The sequence below is a fragment of the Tachypleus tridentatus genome, chromosome 11, assembly GCF_004210375.1.
Source record: "Tachypleus tridentatus isolate NWPU-2018 chromosome 11, ASM421037v1, whole genome shotgun sequence".
Lineage (NCBI taxonomy): Eukaryota > Metazoa > Arthropoda > Merostomata > Xiphosura > Limulidae > Tachypleus > Tachypleus tridentatus.
Window position 1 is genome coordinate 59379978 of NC_134835.1, and position 18434 is coordinate 59398411.

The window sequence follows — 18434 nt, forward strand, 5'->3', positions numbered from 1 at the left end:
AATTATATGATTCTACACAAAATATTATTATTACGTAACATTACTGGTCCATTTTGCTTATAAACATCTAAAAAACTTTGTGTATGTTTAGATTAAGAAAATTGTACAAAAATTGGATGGGATAAAGACAAAAGAAAACACATCTTCAAGAGAAACGAATATTTTGATGCTTATTCATTGTTGTTGTTGGTTTCTAGCTCAGAGCTTTAAAAAGTGTTATCTTCTCTCACTACATCGCAGAAAATCGGACTTCACAATTTAATATTGTAGGTCAGCAAAATTACAGCTGAACCTCAAGAACAGTGTTCAGTAATAGCTGGAGTTAAGGAAAAGTTCCGTTATAGCCATTGGCATCAAGGAGTTTTTTTTTTTCCTTTTGTAGAATTAAAGAGAGATTAAGTCTTAATATAATCGCATTGGATAAAACACTATATATTTTAAATAAATACTTAGAAAACGAAAATTTATACTGTTATTGTTTTGTGTTAAGGAGAGATTGAATAATATGGTTGACTATGTTTTATTAGGTACTGATTTACTTGTCAACTACAAATTGCAATAATGTGGATGTGTCAACTTGTCATTTAAAATCATTAGCATGCAATAATAGAAAAATGTAACTAAGTGTTCTTATTCCAGTAGATTTGATTGATATCAATTCCAAGAGTTGTGGAGATATATTTGTATATATTTCTGTATATTTGTGGTATGTAATATTTCTTATAACTAAATGGATCATTTGCTTACGAAACAAAACTAGTAGCATACAAGATTTGAATTTCATAAACCTCATACTGTTGCAAATGTAATTTCGAGAACGATTTTGAAGCTGTAATTTATCTGTAAAATATAAAATGAGAATTTTATTACTTACCTAAATTGTTTTTAAGATATTACTGCATATTTAAAAATAATTCAAAAGTTACTATTTGTCATTATCCCGAATTCTATCAAAAACTTAAAACTTCTAATTTAATATTAGAAATTGTAATACTGTTTGTTACTTTTTGTATTTAATAAGCTGTGAAATGTTATTGCTTTTTTCATATTTACTGTTTCGGCGTTCTTTTATTTTTTTATTAACTACAGAAGAAAATATACTCATATATATATATATATATATATATTATCGAATTGGTCCCCAAATAGTGTTGTTACATGACTGCAGGATTTCGCTGTTCAAGAAGGGAGACACGCGGTGTAAAACTTCTTTTCGACGTGTTCGAGGTGGAAGAAAATGGTGAGTTGTAGTCGGGAAACGAGAATTAAATATTTTACTTTCATCTTACTCCTTAAGATATTAACTTATCATTTCACAAATATAGAGTACTTTGGCAAGTATATTTTTCAAAAATTTGAAATCCTTAGTACATAGTGAAAGTAAAACTGAAAAGAAGAAACTATGTGATGCAAAAAAAAAAATTAGGCTTAGATTTTAGATAGGTTGAACATTTGGCATTGTATTGTTAGGCCTAAAGTGTGTTATAAAAAAATTCTTATTACTTCTACGTTGTTATAGTTTATTTATTTTGGTATTTGTGTAAATAAGTATTTTTTCTCGTTTTAAATTATTTATGAGGTTATCGCTGTGCAATTAAAACTTTAATTTTTACATTTATAAACTTGAGAACCAATCGTACAAAATGGCGCTCGTGTTCATGTCTGTCCACAGTAACTAAGTTAAGATTACGGTTATAAAGACAACAAATTTTACTAGTTGCATAACAAAACCATTAACACACTTGTATTCCAGATACGAATCAGGAGATTAAAATTCCAAGCTCAAATTATCTAGTACATAATGAAATAAAAATTCAAATTGTTACATGTGTTATTCTAATCTTAACAGTTTGTTTTTCTGCAACATGATCAGTTTGTCTACAGTAACCTTGAATGCACAATTGATTTAAAATTGGACGTAGCTTTTAAAATGTGGTTAGCTAATAAAATACTTTTTTTATTGTGCTTGTGGACTCTTGTGTCAGTAACATAAAGACAACTTGCAAAAAATATTTCATGAACACTGAACAAGTGCGATATTCACATGCTCAGTGACAAACCCAAATTACTATTATGGGTTCATGTATTAATGTTAATTAATTTTTCATGTTTCATTTAAACAGTGGTTAATTTAACTTTCATGATTGTATGAGTCAAACTTAACTCCTTATCTAATCTGGTAGTTGTGTCTATGTATTGTAAGTCAACAAAGGTTAGTATAGTATTTCCAGTAATTATAATTTTACAACATTGTACATCTTGTGACTGTAACACAAGTTATTTCAGTGATGATACTAAACCAGGGAAAAGTTCATGTGACTTAGTACTTGAAGATAGTTGTTTTTAGAAAGTAGTGTTTTTAATGTGCTTTCAACCATAACATCTAAATGAGTAATTCTGATTTAAGTTAACATTCAAGCAGTATCACTTTGTATCTAATGCCATGTACATTCACAGTAGTTTTTGGGATACTTTATGAAAAGAATTACATTAAGCTGCATTATTAATATAGAAATAATTTAATGGACATGTGCATATTTTCTTATATTATTCACTCTTTATAAATTTCCCCAACAGTTCACTCATTCCAGTTAAAAAAAAAAAAAAGTACTGAATTAAAATGCAAATATTTTATAACTTCATTATGCATCCAACTACAACTAGAATGAATGTAACAAAATTCCTGTATGAATCATTCATCCATTTTAGAAACTGTTCTATACAATTCAGTGTGTTTATTTACTAGTCCTGAGTGCAAAGTGATTTCATGTTATTTAAAAAAAATCCAAAAATCTCGATTATTTGTGTAATCTGTGAAACCTCCTGAATAAATTTAAAACATTTGTTTTTGGTAAAACTTTTGTCATTTGCTTTGGCCTAACTATGTGGGATCTGTCAATTTGATTGACCTCATAACCATCATTAAAAAGTATATAAATTATGCTTTATTCATGCTATAACTACCATTTATAGCACAGAAATATAAAGCCTGAGAAGCTTTCTCATACCAGTATATAATTATTTTATTATACTTACCTTTTTGTGATGTGTGGGCCACTCGTCTTACCATATCCAATAACATAAAACTGACTTTTTCTTAAAATATAGAACATTCAAGATGTAAAGCAAACGTTTTCTTCTATGTAGGGCCCTTGAACTTGGTTGCTGCTGGACATATTTTAAAATTTCATACGTGCAGGATATGAGGCAATATACTTTTTAATTTTGTGTAGTTGAATAATCAACAGATCATAAGTTACTGTATTGATACTATAGAATTAAACTAATTTGTCAAACTTAAGTTGTATTTAGGTCTAAAAAAGTATAAAACTTGGAGCAGACTAAAAACACAAACTACCTCCTTAAAATCATCAATCAAAAGAATCTGTGGTCTTTTAACAAATTAAAATGGGTGAGAAAAAGTAGGGGAGGGAGTTCTAACCTTTCAATTTGTTATTTACATATATTGGAGTAAGTTTATATAAGGGACATTTTCTAAAACTGAGATGAATAGTCATCATGTTTCATTCAGTATACAAGCAGTATCTTAAATAGAAAAGATTTGAGGTTCTCATTTTGTATTCTATCTTGTTAATGATTGTATTTTGAGTTTAATTCATATGAAGACAATAGTCTTGGTACTTTAATAGCATAACACAACTTTAGACAGTGCTGAATTCAACATACCTTGACACAAAAATGTTTAGGTGTGTTGTTTCAATACTTACCTTTATATTAAGGAATTAACTAATGTAATATTAAAATTTAAATTACCTGCAATTTGTCACCAAGCTTATTGACATAAATTCATAAAATGATAATGTAATAAAATTTTGAAAGTAAGTCAACAAATGCAATGACTTTTGAATCATGATTTGTTATAATGTAGTTAAAGTATTACTCCTTGCTAAAAGTATATTGTTTTGTGCTGATTAAGTAAGGTATGTACTTGGTGTTCATGGTATTTTTAATACCATGAAAACATTAAGCCACAAGACCATAACTAATCAATAATTTAAAAAAATCTCGCATGACATTGATTGCAACCTGTTAAATTTAGGAACCACACTGTACAGGACCCACTTCTATTGAATTTTAATATACTGCTCATAATAATATAACAAACGGTATCATTAATGACCAATTAATAAAGGTAGTTAAGAGAATTAACTAGAGAAGTAAACTTGTGGTAAGTTGTTTAAATTTCTACGACCTTTTAACATTTAGTTCAAAATTCATTTTAAGGAATAAAAAATGTATCAGGAACTCGTTTGTATTTTTGCAATTTGTTACCATATATGCACGAACCACTTCAATGTATGTGTAAAAACATTTAAATATTAATATCAAAAGAAAGAACTACATTAAAAAGATTAAGACCAAATCTGTGATGGAAAAACGTTAATTATAACAAGCTTTAAGAACTACAACAGTATTTTTAATCACAAGGCATGGTCTATAATATGGGATATAAGATATGCCCTGGGTTTTACAACCCACGTAGTAGTGGTAGTACATTATCTATCAATCTTGCACTCCCCTTAGTAGCTTCATATTTGTTCTTCAGTGTATAAGACTAGAGAATAGAGATTAAAAATCATTGTTTTGTTGTAGTTTTAAGGTTTGTTTTGATAATTAAAAATAAGTATCTCTGCATGAATATAGTGGGTTTAATACTTGCTATATATATATATATAGACAAAAGACAATTTTTAAAAAAAGCCATCCTATAATTTTGGGACAGCGAAGTGGACCTTTTAATTCAGTTAAGCCATCCTATCCACTACTTTAAACACTAAAATTCAATCAGCCATAATAATTCAAATATTCATCAAGCTTTCCCTTAAATTAACTGCATCCACATTTCAAGGGACAATCTTGAAAAATAAGCTTTCTTACTTGAAGGTGACTATTTTGTCAAAATTTGTCTCACCTAGCTTTGTCCTTCTCTACATAAGATATGAAAAACATGGATATAAAACATCAATTCTGTTAACAGAGTATCTCAATTCAACCACCATCCCCCCCCCAAAAAAAAAAAATCAAAAGAAAAAGATCTTACCTTATCCTTTTTCAGACATTGGCCTGGTAGCTCTCTTCTAAATTCTTTCTAAAGATCAGTGTTCTGGGTTAAGAAGCCAAGAGTGAAGACAGTTCTTTAAATGTGGCCCTACAATGGCTAACTTCCCAATTTCTGGCATGTCCAGATTCTGACTTAGAAGAAATTAATAGCAAGTGGTTCACATACCAAATTCGTAACATCTTTTCAAACCCTTGAGTATATGATCCAAAATCCTTATTCGTATACTTCCTATTTTGTTGTTTTTTTACAAAGCTCGAGGTAAGGATTACTGCTTAGATTTTCATTGGTAAAAGCTTGCCAAAAAAATCAAAACTTAATGAGGTATCTACATACGTTAAGTAGCCTTCCTATATCATCCCCTAAAGGCTATTATATATTTAAAAACTGCTGGAATAGGTAGAGAAAGCACTAAGAGAGGACCTAACAACGTTTCAACCTTCGGTCATCATACCAACTGGTTTTAAATATTTAATTTTCTCTACAAGTGGGTTTTCTTGTCATAACGGATTATCATCCTCTGAAGGCATTACTCCCATCCCATTTTTCCTTACTCTAATGCATTTGAAGAAATCTTTATTTTTTCAAACACACTTTTTGATTTTGTTTCCCATTTCTTCTGTAATAGTCAAAATCTTCCATCATTGTAGTTTGTTTAAACTTGTAATGATTTTCTTTAACTATATTACTCTTGGTCAAAGGCCATGTCTGCATTTGTTGAATCAATCAAAATTTTTTATAAATGTGTTTGATGTCAAACTGTAAATTATTGTTAAAATTTTAGTTTTATCCATTGGTTAATTTCTTAATTGAAAAAGTAAATGCCAGTAAAAAGTCCTAAATATAAATTTGTCTGACACTGCATGTTGAATGCAGCACTGGTTGAAATTATATATTTATTATTTATGTATATAAAATCTGCAGTTTCTTATCAATTAAAAATTTGTTATCAATACTGACAAGCTGCATTCCAAACTTAAATTCCTACCTTTTCTATTTGCTGAGATATTACTTGTGAAATCAAATGTGGGTCTGCATACCTTTTTCCATTTTGGAAAATGCTTGTATGTCTACTTTTGTCAGTGGAGTGTGAATAACCAACTGAAAGTTGAGAATGTCCCCTTAGTAATTTTCTCAGCCTTGTTTAAAGTTGTTAGTCAGCAAATTCATTTCTTTCTTGCTAAACCAAGGTAAAACTTTAGTGTGCTTGAAATTCCATGTTTTATCAGATATCTGAAAATATCTGTTACAGATAGAGCACATACATCCCAATGCATATCTTTATAATTGTCTAAATAACAAAAATTCAGATAAATTGTAACATGTATATAGTTAGGTAATTTATATCAAATGAAATGATCGAAGGAAACCAGTAAAATCATTAGACATAGAAAATATACCTTATTAATTTTAACAAAAAATTACAAATTATGCACATTAATATGAATTCCTATCAGAAGTAAGGATAAACTGAGATTTTGTACAAGTTTTTTAGCACTACACAGCATTTTAAAGTAGCAGGATAACCTTAAAATAATGTGATTCTGATTTCCACATCCTTATTTTTTGTATAGTGCTCACAAAACCCTAGCATTGCTGCAGTGCTTTTGTTTGTCATTTACTTTTGGCTCAATGGTGGGTGGGATTGGTGGGCACTGAAATATTTCATTTTTGTGGTTCCTCCAAAATAAAACTTAAAAATAGTGAAAAAACAGTCCATAGGTAAACAACTACATCTTGATTCTGAGCAGCAATCTTCAACATCTGTAACACCTGTTGTACCTCATTTTCTTATTCTGTATTCTCTTTTAGACAAACCTTTAGGGCAGATGTCTCCCTTATTCATTCAGAAGGAACTAGAGGGATTTGGTGGCTCTCCAAAGTCAGTAAAGAAGATTCAATCTGGTGACATTGGTGGAAACATCCATATCTTAACACAATGAACTCCTCTTACATTCAGAGGTAATTGGGGATATACCTATTGAGGTTACACCTCATGCTGCTTAGAATTCATAACAAGGAGTTATTTTTGAGAGGGATTTGAAGAATGTTCCCGAGTGGAGATTATTGCTAGTTTCTCCATCCAAGGTGTTTCTGCAGTCTGGTGTATGTCCACTTGCAAAGATAGAATTGCGATGCTGACCATTGTCCTCATTCTGACATTTACATCACCATGTCCACCTGCCACTAGTAAGGCATATAGCCATACATTCCAAACACTCTCTGATGTTTCCAGTGTTAGCGGTTTGGTCAGTTGAAGACATCATGTTGTGGTTCCTTGATGTTTGCTTGTTGAAATGGCAAGGACCACGATACTTGTGAGTGTGAAAGAGACCCTTGTTGTGACAATTGCAATAACTTTCACCCATCCTACTTACATTCTTGTCATCCTAAGATGCAAAACAATCATTCACGTCCTCAGTCGTTAGAATCCTACGTCTTTCCTCATAGGAAACATCTGAAACCTGCTGATACAGTCACTTTTTGGTAGTATTCTTTGTACAGAAAGGACATACTGTGTAATGGGTAAGTGCATGGAGGAGTGGCACTGTTAGTTGATCAGTATGTGCCCACCCTGTCTTTGCCACTTGACACACCCTTGGAGGTCGTAGCCATCTGTGCTTCCTTGGGTCATACCATCACTGTTTGTTCTCTATCTATCACCTGGAGAGATCTGTGATTAGACTTTGATGCTCTCATTAAATAGTTTCCATCTCTCTTTTTAATACTGGGGGACTTTAATGGACATCATCCCCTCTGGGGAAGTGCTGATATTGATAAATGTTGCACTGTACAGCATATGCTCTCTGATCATAACCTTTCTCTTTTCAATACTAATACTTCTACTTATCAGTCAGTTCTTTACTGCTATTGATCTCTGTTTGCTGAGGCCTGGCATGGCCTAGCGTGTAAGGCGTGCAACTCATAATCCGAGGGTCGCGGGTTCTCGCCCGCGTTGCGCCAAACATGCTCGCCCTTCCAGCCATGGGGGCATTATAATGTGACAGTCAATCCCACTATTCATTGGTAAAAGAGTAGCCCAAGAGTTGGCAGTGGGTGGTGATGACTAGCTGCCTTCCCTCTAGTCTTACACTGCTAAATTAGGGACGGCTAGCACAGATAGCCCTCAAGTAGCTTTGTGTGAAATTCCAAAAAAAAAAAAAAACTGTTTGCTCCCTTCACTATTCTCCCACTTTTCTTGGAGGGTTGACAATAATCCAAGAGGCAGTGACCATTTTTCTATAATTTTGAAACAGACTGGCCATGTTGGATGCAGCCTGATCCACATGACCCAGGGGAAGCTGAATCAAGCAAATTGGCCCTCTTTCACTGCTCTTGTAGAACTTTATCCTGACATCGTCTGTAAGCCATCAATAGACAACTGTGTGGCAGCAGTAACTAACTATATTATACAAGCAGCTGCTCAGTGTATCCCTAAAACCTTGATACATTTTCCACGATATCCTCATATATGGTAGAATTCTGCCTGCCACATGGCACAAAAGGCTTAAAAATGGACCTGGGATACTTTTCTTAGGTATTCCACACACTTGCACCACATCGCTGTGTAGCAGGCCCATGCACATGCTAGGTGGGTAATATGCCAAAGCCAGAAGGAATCTTGGATTAAGTTGACCACCAGCATATTTTCTACCACCAGTTCCAAAAAGTCATTGGACAAGATTCAAAAGGTCAGTGGGCAATACAATTCTGTCCTCTTCTCGATTTTGCTCTCTGGCCAGGAAATAGCTGATACCTGGAGCATTGCTGATACCCTAGGTGAAAGCTTTTGCCAGGTATCCAGCACTTCTGCTTCTTCCTCCACTTTCTTAACCATCAAGACTCGGGCAGAGAGATCACTTCTTTTCTTTTGAGCTGATTGTCTCTGTGACTATAATTGTCCCTTTACACTTTTGGATCTCAATCTGGCTCTTCATCAGTCTGGCAGTGTATTGGTTGGACCTAATAATGTAAACAATGAAATGGTGTGCAATCAATCTCCTGCTTCTCTTGCTGTTGTTCTGATTGTTTTTAACTGGATCTGCCAGAGAATGCTTTTATCTGATTTCTGGTGCCAGGCCATTGTCCTACCTTTCTCTAAGCCTGGGAAGGATCCCAAGATTCCTTCAAATTACCATCCAATTGCTTTGACAAGCTCTCTGTAAGGTATCTAAGAGGATGGTTAATGTTTATCTAGTTTGGTTTCTCAAATCAAATAACCTCCTCATCCACCCAGTGTGGGTTCCAAAGGCAGCATTCCATCGTGGACTACCTTGTTCGACTTGAAACGTCAATCAGAGAAATCTTTTTCAGATGACATCTTGTATCAGTATTCTTTGACATTGAGAAGGCTTGTGATACAACATGGAGGTATGGCATTTTATGAGACCTACATATATATGGGTTATGTGTCCATTTGCTCATTTTTATTAATTTTTTAATGGACAGGAAATTCCAAGTTTGTGTGGGTTTGACATTTTTCAGTATAAAGATAAATGCCATCACTGAACAACTCCCTCTCACTGTTGCAAATGGGCTGTATGTCGACGACTTTCACATCTCATGTCAGTCGTCAAACATGAGATATATTGAGCGGCAACTACAAACCGCCCTCAATTGTGTACGGAAGTGGACTCTGGCGAACAGCTTTAACTTCTCTCTCTCCCAAACTGTATGCATGCACTTTTACCATCGACGGGGTATTCACCCTGATCCTGAACTTCATATCGGTGAAGTTTTGCTGCCAGTGGTCCCAGAGACCAAGTTCTTGGGGCTTATCTTTGATCTTAAACTGACCTTTATACCACACTTAAAGCAGCTTCGGGTCAAATGCACAAGAGCACTGAACATCCTCCGTGTTCTCTCTTCTACCAGTTGGGGGGAAGATTGATATTCAATGTTAAAGGTATATCGTGCTCTTATTAGATCGAAACTCGATTATGGATCAATGGTCTATGGCTCTTCCAGACCCTCGGCCTTAAAGATGCTGGACCCCGTTCATCACCAAGGACTTCGACTCTGCACTGGGGCTTTCCGTACCTCTCCAGTTCAAAGTATATACATTGAATCTCATGAACCTTCTCTACATCTTCACCGTTTGCAACTATCTTTACAATATACTTCGAAACTTCATTCCTTACCAAAGCATCCCACCTGGAAATGTGTTTTCCTTCCTCGGTGGGCATTACTTTTTCAGAACAGATGGTCTGTCATTGCTCCTTTTGGCCTTCGCATCCAGGAGCAATTGGAAGAATTGGGTCTGTCCTTGGATAACATTGCAGATTCCACAGATCGGCCCATCCCACCATGGCTTATTACAGCCCCCAAATGTGACCTTTCTTTCAGTCACCTAAAAAAGGCAGATACTCCAGATTGGAAGTACTGTCTTTTATTCAATGAATATCTTTCAAACAATCATTCAGTTCCCATTTATACAGATGGTTCCAAATCAGGTAATTCAGTGGGCTCTGCTATGGTTTGCTATGGGTCAGTAGTTGCGCGCAGAATCCCTTCTACAGCTTCTGTGTTCACTGCTGAACTGTATGCCATATCTCTTGCCCTGGATCATATTGCAGCTGAGGAGTATTCCAACTGCACTATTTATACTGATTTCCTTAGTTCTATACTTACCTTGGAATCGCTACACGTTAGCTCACATCCTATTCTCGCTGATATTCGAAACCGACTGGCCCATTTCTCATTAGCAGCTACTTCAATCCAGTTTTTCTGGATACCAGGCCATGTTGGTATTCGTGGGAAAGAGCTTGCAGACATGGCAGCTAAATATGTCTGCTTCAGCACCATCACTCCTATGCCTATTCTGTACATGGACTATGGTGTTGTCTTCAAGGCTCGGCTCCGTGCCAGCTGGCAGTCCACTTGGAATGAGCAACGTGACAACAAACTTTTTGAAATCAAACCCAAAATTGGACTTTGGCCATCTAGCTTCTGTAAAGTTCGGAAGGAGGAAGTTGTTCTCACTAGGTTATGCATTGGTCACAGTTTTTTAACTCATCATTTTCTTTTATCTGGAACTGATGCACCAATGTGTAGTTTGTGTAACACTCAAATCACTATCAGCCACGTTTTACTTTCTTGCCATCGTTACAATTCTCAACGACGGCAATATTTTAAACATTTTTTCCCAGGGTCAGTCATTTTTTAATGGCCATTAACCTTTTTAATCTCATTTAAGTGTTGCATATTTATTCATTACACCTTTTTAAATGTGGTTCCTTTTTTACAGTTTTAATCTCTCCTTCCATTTGACATTGGACAATGGCCAGAACATTAAATAACTCGACACCAGGACTGGAAAGGCCAACTTCAGGTGACTAACGCTCCTGTTTGAACTACTTGTTAGTCATCCTGGCGAGTTGTTATTATACTTTTGCTGCATATCATTTCACACTTTTACTACTTAACTTTTTAGTACTGGCCATATTGACTCAAAACCCGGAACCAGGACTGGAAAGACCAACTTCAGGTGACTGACGGTGGTGTTTATACTTACCTGTTAGTCTTCCTGGCGGGTTACGATCATTACCATTCTGCTACAGGTAGTTCTTTACAACTTTGTTGACTGGAAGTCAACATTGGTTTTTACGCCATTTTCTGTTTTAATTGCCGTTTTGCTTTTATCTTCAATTACTTTTACAAATTTTACTCCATTTACTTGACTTTATCTTTTACTGGACATTTGGCTATTCATTATTACGATTTTGTGGAGTGTCTTTTAAAACTTTTATTCTTTTACATTTTGATAATAGCTGCTATGACACAACCCGGAACCAGGACTGGAAAGGCCAACTTCAGGTGATTGACGGTGGTTCTCGAACTTACCTGTTAGTCTTCCTGGTGGGTTATGATCATTACATTTTGCTAGAGTAAATATTTTACAACTTTGAAGACTGGATGTCACCATCTATTTTAACCATTTTCTGTTTTAACTGCTGTTTTGTTTTACCTTCATTTACTTTTACAAATTTTTCTCCATTTACTTGACTTTATCTTTTACTGGACATTTGGCTATTCATTATTACGATTTTGTGGAGTGTCTTTTAAAACTTTTATTCTTTTACATTTTGATAATAGCTGCTATGACACATAACCCGGAACCAGGACTGGAAAGGCCAACTTCAGGTGATTGACGGTGGTTCTTGAACTTACCTGATAATCTTCCTGGCGGGTTATGATCATTACCTTTTTGCTAGAGTAAATACCTTAGAACATCTCATACTCTGCCTTCTATCTTAACATTGTAGACTAGGTGTCAACATTGGTTTTATTTTTTTTACATTTTTACCGAATGTCTGGCGCAGATAGCCTTGCTGCTTTGTGCCATAAAACACTAAATCAATCAATCTATGTTGATGATTTTCACATCTCATGTCAGTTGCTGAACATGTGGTTTAGTGAGTAGCAGCTACAGACTGCCCTCAGTTGTTTACTAAGGTGTATCACAGCAAATGGCTTTAACTACTCTCTAAATCTGTTTACATGCACTTTTGCCACCAACAGGTTATTCACCCAGATCCTGAACTCTGTGTTGAAGTTGTGGTGGCTGTGATCCCTGAGACAAAGTTCTTGAGGCTTATCTTTGACTGTAAGCCAAACTTTATACCACACATCAAGCAGATAAAAGTCAAATGTACAAGAGCACTGAACATCATCTGTGTCCTTTCTTCCTCTACTTGGGGAGCATATTGATGTTCTGTGCTCAAGATATATCATGCTCTTATTCAATTGAAACTTGACTATGGAGGTCTGCCAGGACCTCAGCCTTAAAGATGCTGGACCCCATTGATCATCAAGGACTTTGGCTCAACACTGTAGCTTTCTACACTTTCCCAGTTCAGAGTTTACAGAAAGTTTCATGAAACTTCTTTGCACCTCTGCTGTTTGGAACTGTCTTTATGCTTAGAAACTTAATTCCTTACCAAAGCATCCCACCTGGGGTTATGTTTTCCTTCCTTGGTGGGCCACACTTTTTCAGAACAGACAATCTGCTATTGCTCCTTTTGGTCTTTGTATTCAGGTGCAGTTGGATGAATTGGGTATGTCCTTGAATAACATTTCTGTATTCACTGGTCAGCCCATCCTACTGTTGCTTTTTCAATCCCGAAATGTGACCTATCTTTAAGTTATCAGAAAAAGCAGACACTTCTGATTGGAAATACTGTCTGCTATTTGCTGAATATTTTTCAAACCACACTTCCATTCCAATTTATACAGATTGTTTGAGATCAGGTGATTGTGTGGGCTCTGCCATGATTTGTTGTGGTTTGGTGGTTGCATGCAGAATCCCCACTACAGCTTCTGTGTTCACTGCTGAACTGTATGCCACATCTACTTCCATCCAGATTTTCTGGATACCAGGCCATGTTTGTATTCATGGGAATAAGCTTTCCAACACTGCAGCTAAACGTATCTGCTCTGGTGCTATCACTACTGGACTATGGCCCTGTATTCAAGGCTTGTCTCTGCCAGTTGGCAATCAAATTGGAGTAAGCAATGTGAAAACAAGCTTTTTCAAATAAAACCCTATATTGGACCTTGGCTGTCTTCTTTCTGTGAGGATCGGAAAGAGGAAGTTATTCTCACAAGACCATGCACTGGTCACAGTTTTTTAATTCATTGTTTTCTTTTATCTGGGATAGATGTCACCAGTGTATTGTCTGCATAACACTCAGGTCACAATAAAGCCACATCTTGCTGTCTTACCTTCATTATAACTTTTGACAACAGCACTGTTTTAAATGTGTTCTATCCCAAGGTTTATCAGTAACGTGGTGGTGACTCTGTCCACTTTGGAAATGTTTTTAGTTTCTTAAAGGCCATTAGACCCTTTTTCAATGTGGTTCATTTTTAAATCAAAGTCCATCTAATTCAATTTGAAATTATAAAATGGTCGTAAGATCAAATAACTTGAAACCAGGATTGGAAAGGCCAACTTCAGGTGACTGATGCTGCAGTTTGAACTACCCATTAGTCATTCTGGCAAGTTATAATTAAAATTTTGCTGCCAGTCTTTTAAAACTTGAATTACTTTCTGAAAATGGCCATAATGTTAAATAACTCAATTTATAACACAAAAATACAAATGTTTATTTTAAGAGCTTAAGTTTCATAACACTATTTATATTGACCTTCCAGTCGTGCCTAACTTGTTGATGTGGTGCACATCCATTTATATTATGTATCCTGTTATATAGAACTATTTCCTCTCATGGCTAGGTTACATTGGACTAGTATTTTGTAGTAGAAAGACAATTTAAATTATACATTTATGTATATAGATTTTCTACTTGAAAATGAACAATTAAATTTATTCTTAAAACATAGAACATGGATCAAGGAGTACAACAATTACCTCTTCTAGCTATGTTTTGAAATTGATTGCTGCTGGTCATGGGTTGCTAAACCTTTTAAAATTTCACACATGGTGGACATCAAACAAAATTGTTTTTAGGTTTTATGTATACAGTTCAATAACCAAAATGCTGTAAAGAATTACACTAGTCTATTCTTTGTGACTAAAATGTATTTCGGTTTAAAACAATGAAATTTCGAGCATACTAAAGACACAACCTACCTTGCAATCTTGGCTTGAAAGAATGTTTTAGCCTTTCTGCAGATTAAAATGGCTGATAAAACTATTAAGGGACATTCTGAGCTGTCAGTTGGTTATTCATGTCATTTATTGAAGTAAATGTATATAAGGGACTCTTTTCCAACAATGGAAAGAAGTTTGATTCAATACCTCAGCAGAATAAAAAAAAAAAAAAAAGATATGGGACTCTTATTTTATATTTTAACTTTTAAATATTTGTAATTTGAGTACCTAATTTGTATGAAACTGTAGACTTGGTATTTTGACATCTCATTCATCAAACTTTAAACAATGCTGCATTCAACATACCATGCAACTCACTAAAATCTACATTTAGGTGTGTTCTATTATACTTACTTCCAAATTATGAAATTAACACACACATAATAGGTTGAATTGTTTCCAGTTTTATTCCAAACTTGACACATTTGTAAAATAGTGATTCAATAAAATTTTGAATGCAAGTCAATAAACATGATGACACTGGTTGACCCATGAGTCATAGAGAAAGGGTTAATTGTGTAAAATCTTATTTTGTCATGCAATTCCTAAATATAATTTTTTGTATTTATAGCCTCCAAAACAACAACCTAAAAAGGATCCAAAAGCTGCAACAGCTAAAAAGAAGAAAGAAGGAGGTTCTGCTGGTGGGAAAGCTAAGAAAAAGGTTTGTAATATTAGTGAGTCTTATTACATTTAGGGTAATCAAACTCATTATCTTAGAATTGACAATCAAAGAAAGTACATTAGTATACTAAATGAAGCGTTCACATTTGACATTTTGTTTTTAATGTATTTGTTTGTTTTACACTGTAGAAGTGGTCCAAGGGAAAAGTGCGTGACAAACTTAACAACCTTGTGTTGTTTGATAAAGCTACCTATGAAAAACTCCTGAAAGAGGTGCCTATGTACAAGCTGATTACACCTTCCGTTGTGTCTGAAAGGTTAAAGGTCCGTGGATCACTTGCTCGTAGAGCCTTGGAAGAACTTCATCAGAAAGGTGGGGAACACATCAAGTTTTTAAGATAGTGTATAATAGAAGGCAAACATGGATACCCTTGTAATTGAATTGATTGATTTTGGTATCTTATAAAGTATATCTATCATACTACACTTGATATTCAGGTAGGATGCTATCATGAATTAATTTCACTAGAAAAAGGTATTTTACAGTCACTTCTGATGCAAAATATTTGTTATATGCAGCAGAACAAACATACAATACTATTATGTACTGAATGGCATTGGAAAATTAAATATGGATTAACTTTTGGCATCTGAACCAGCCTAAAAAAAAAGACACGCAAAAAATTGTATGTATTTCATTTATGGTAAGTAAAGTGTAGTTAGTGCCTTGAAATAGTTTAATCTACAAACAACAGTTGGTAGCAAAACGTGATCATGTTCTCCAGGCAATAATACACAAGATGAAAATGGGGGTGGAGTGGCAACAGGGTACAAGTTTGTGAAGGTAAGTCTTCTAATTATACCTTCCCTTCAACTAGTGTATACATTAAGCTGCTGGAAAATAAAATAAGTGAATTGATATGCATGATACTTCATGTGAAAACATACAGGGTAAGTTCCCATGTGGAGTATGTGGATTTCAGTTTGATTAGATTAGAAACAACCACTAACAAATTGTCCTTTTAAACAAGCTGGATTATGAAAATTAAGCAGGAAGGAGTGATATACTTTGACATGACAGCCTACACCCTTGTGCAAATTAACTGAAACAAGATGGAAAATTATGATTTTTTCAATTTTTTGCTTATTTCTGAGAATCCAAAAATAACTCAATACATATGACGGTTTTATTTTTCAGAAGATCATTAATCTACTTTGGCATCGAGTCCACGAGTTGACTGCAATTTTTACTAATTTTTGATTGCAGTACCACACCTCAATTAGCTTATCTTTCGTAGTACAGTCTTTTCCCCGAAGTCTTTCTTTACAAATTGCCCAAAGAGTTTCAATAGGATTTAAGTCTGGAGAGTTTCCAGGCCAGTCCAGCACCTTTATTTGCACTGTAGTCATAAAATTCTTCACAAGTTTTGATGTGTGACACGGAGCCAGATTTTGCTGAAAAATACGAGATCCATCTGGAAATCTTTTTCAATTCTGGAACGACTCTTCTCTGCAAAACTTCAAAGTACTGTGGTCCTCGCATCATACCTTCTACAATATGTAAGCCTCCAATGCCATAGTAGCTGAAAAAGCCCCAAAACATCTTCTTCAAGGGATGTTTTATGAACTGATTCATGTGAGATTCTTGAAGTTTCTCATCTGGAGATCTGCAAACATGCAGACTTCTTTGACCCTGTACAAAGAAATGAGTCTTGTCACTGAATAACACCTTCTTCCATTGTTCTTGCATCTAGTTCTTGTATTTCAGACCCCATTGGTACTGTTTTTTCTTCATTGAGTTAGTAAGTTGTTTTTTGACTAGTCTTCTTGCCCTTCTAATGCAATTTAAAATGATGTAATATTCCTCAAAATTTCATCATATATCCCGAAAATAGATTGACCGTACTGCAAAACACAGCTAATGACGCTGTCTGTGTGAAAAAATGACTATTAAAGGAAGTCAGCAGGTCCAGCAAGCCTACACTGGCTGCCATGTTGAAAATATTGTAAAATGACCATTTGTTTTAATTAATTTGCACAAGGGTGTAATTATGGAGATCTTTGTAATGAAAAGTATACTGCAGGGCCCTTGTCAGTATTAGGTCATCAGTCAGAGCATGATTGGATGTGGCAATATAAACTGTAACAATTTGGTGAGGGATCAAAATCAGAAATTTATGAAAAGGGGTTCATATATAATATATAGCTGTTAGGTGAAATACATGTTTTGTTTTCATCTTTGTTTTAACATATGAAGTGTAAAATCGTTATTACAGTTTATTTTTTGTAATTTTGCTTATGATCCCCAGGGTTTTAGATATCACATTCCTCATGGAATGACATGTTTTTGAACTTTCTAAAGGCTAAAGTATGATTTTTTTTTTGTTTTTTAATTCCACACTTATAAGTGTGCTTCATATACCTTTATGAAAAGAGCCATAATTCCTAGATATGAGAAACTTTGTTTAGGCCTAAATCAAATTTAATTTAGTTAATGTAGAAATTTCCTTCTATAGAAGAGAAATAAAATTTGCTATTGATATCAATAGGAAGTGTTCAATGCAAGAACAAACTTTTCTACTCCATTTACTTGTATTTATGAATAATTACAAACCCTTTATTTGCATCATATGAAAATGATTTGTATGCAAGGTTGACCTACATGCAGAAGTATAAAACTTACTAAAGTAGAAATAAAATGTGATGTAAACATGTACAAATAGGGTGACTTCCATGAATATAAGTATTTTTCATATCTGTTTCAGGCCTCATTAAGCAAGTGGTAAAGCATCATAGTCAACTTATTTACACAAGGACCACAAAGGGAGACGATGCTCAGTGAACATTGTACTTTCTCTTGTGTGAAATAAATACTTGTTTCCTTTAATGTTTTCCTGCTCATTTCTAAGGGTGGTTTAAGGTGTGTATTATCTGGTCACCATTCATACAAATTTATTTTAAAAATTGCAGTAGCAGTAACACTGAGTTTTGTGTACAAATAATAGCATTTTAGATTCAAATTGTATAGAATATTTTTTTTAAAGCAACACATTACTAAAGTAATAGTGGAATGGAACATGAAAGAGTTAAACTGATTTATGATTTCTAGTTAAC

At 34.4% G+C, this 18434-nt stretch overlaps 1 protein-coding gene across 1 annotated transcript; it reads left to right on the plus strand.

Moving 5' to 3' along the window:
- The first annotated feature begins 1130 nt into the window (after positions 1 to 1130).
- Positions 1131 to 18207, plus strand: RpS25 (ribosomal protein S25). The gene is made up of 4 exons (XM_076467404.1): positions 1131 to 1240; positions 15268 to 15360; positions 15510 to 15693; positions 18086 to 18207. Exons 1-4 carry the CDS (start codon positions 1238 to 1240, stop codon positions 18160 to 18162), a joined length of 357 nt encoding a protein of 118 aa, XP_076323519.1. The 5' UTR covers positions 1131 to 1237; the 3' UTR covers positions 18163 to 18207.
- Positions 18208 to 18434: the final 227 nt, after the last annotated feature.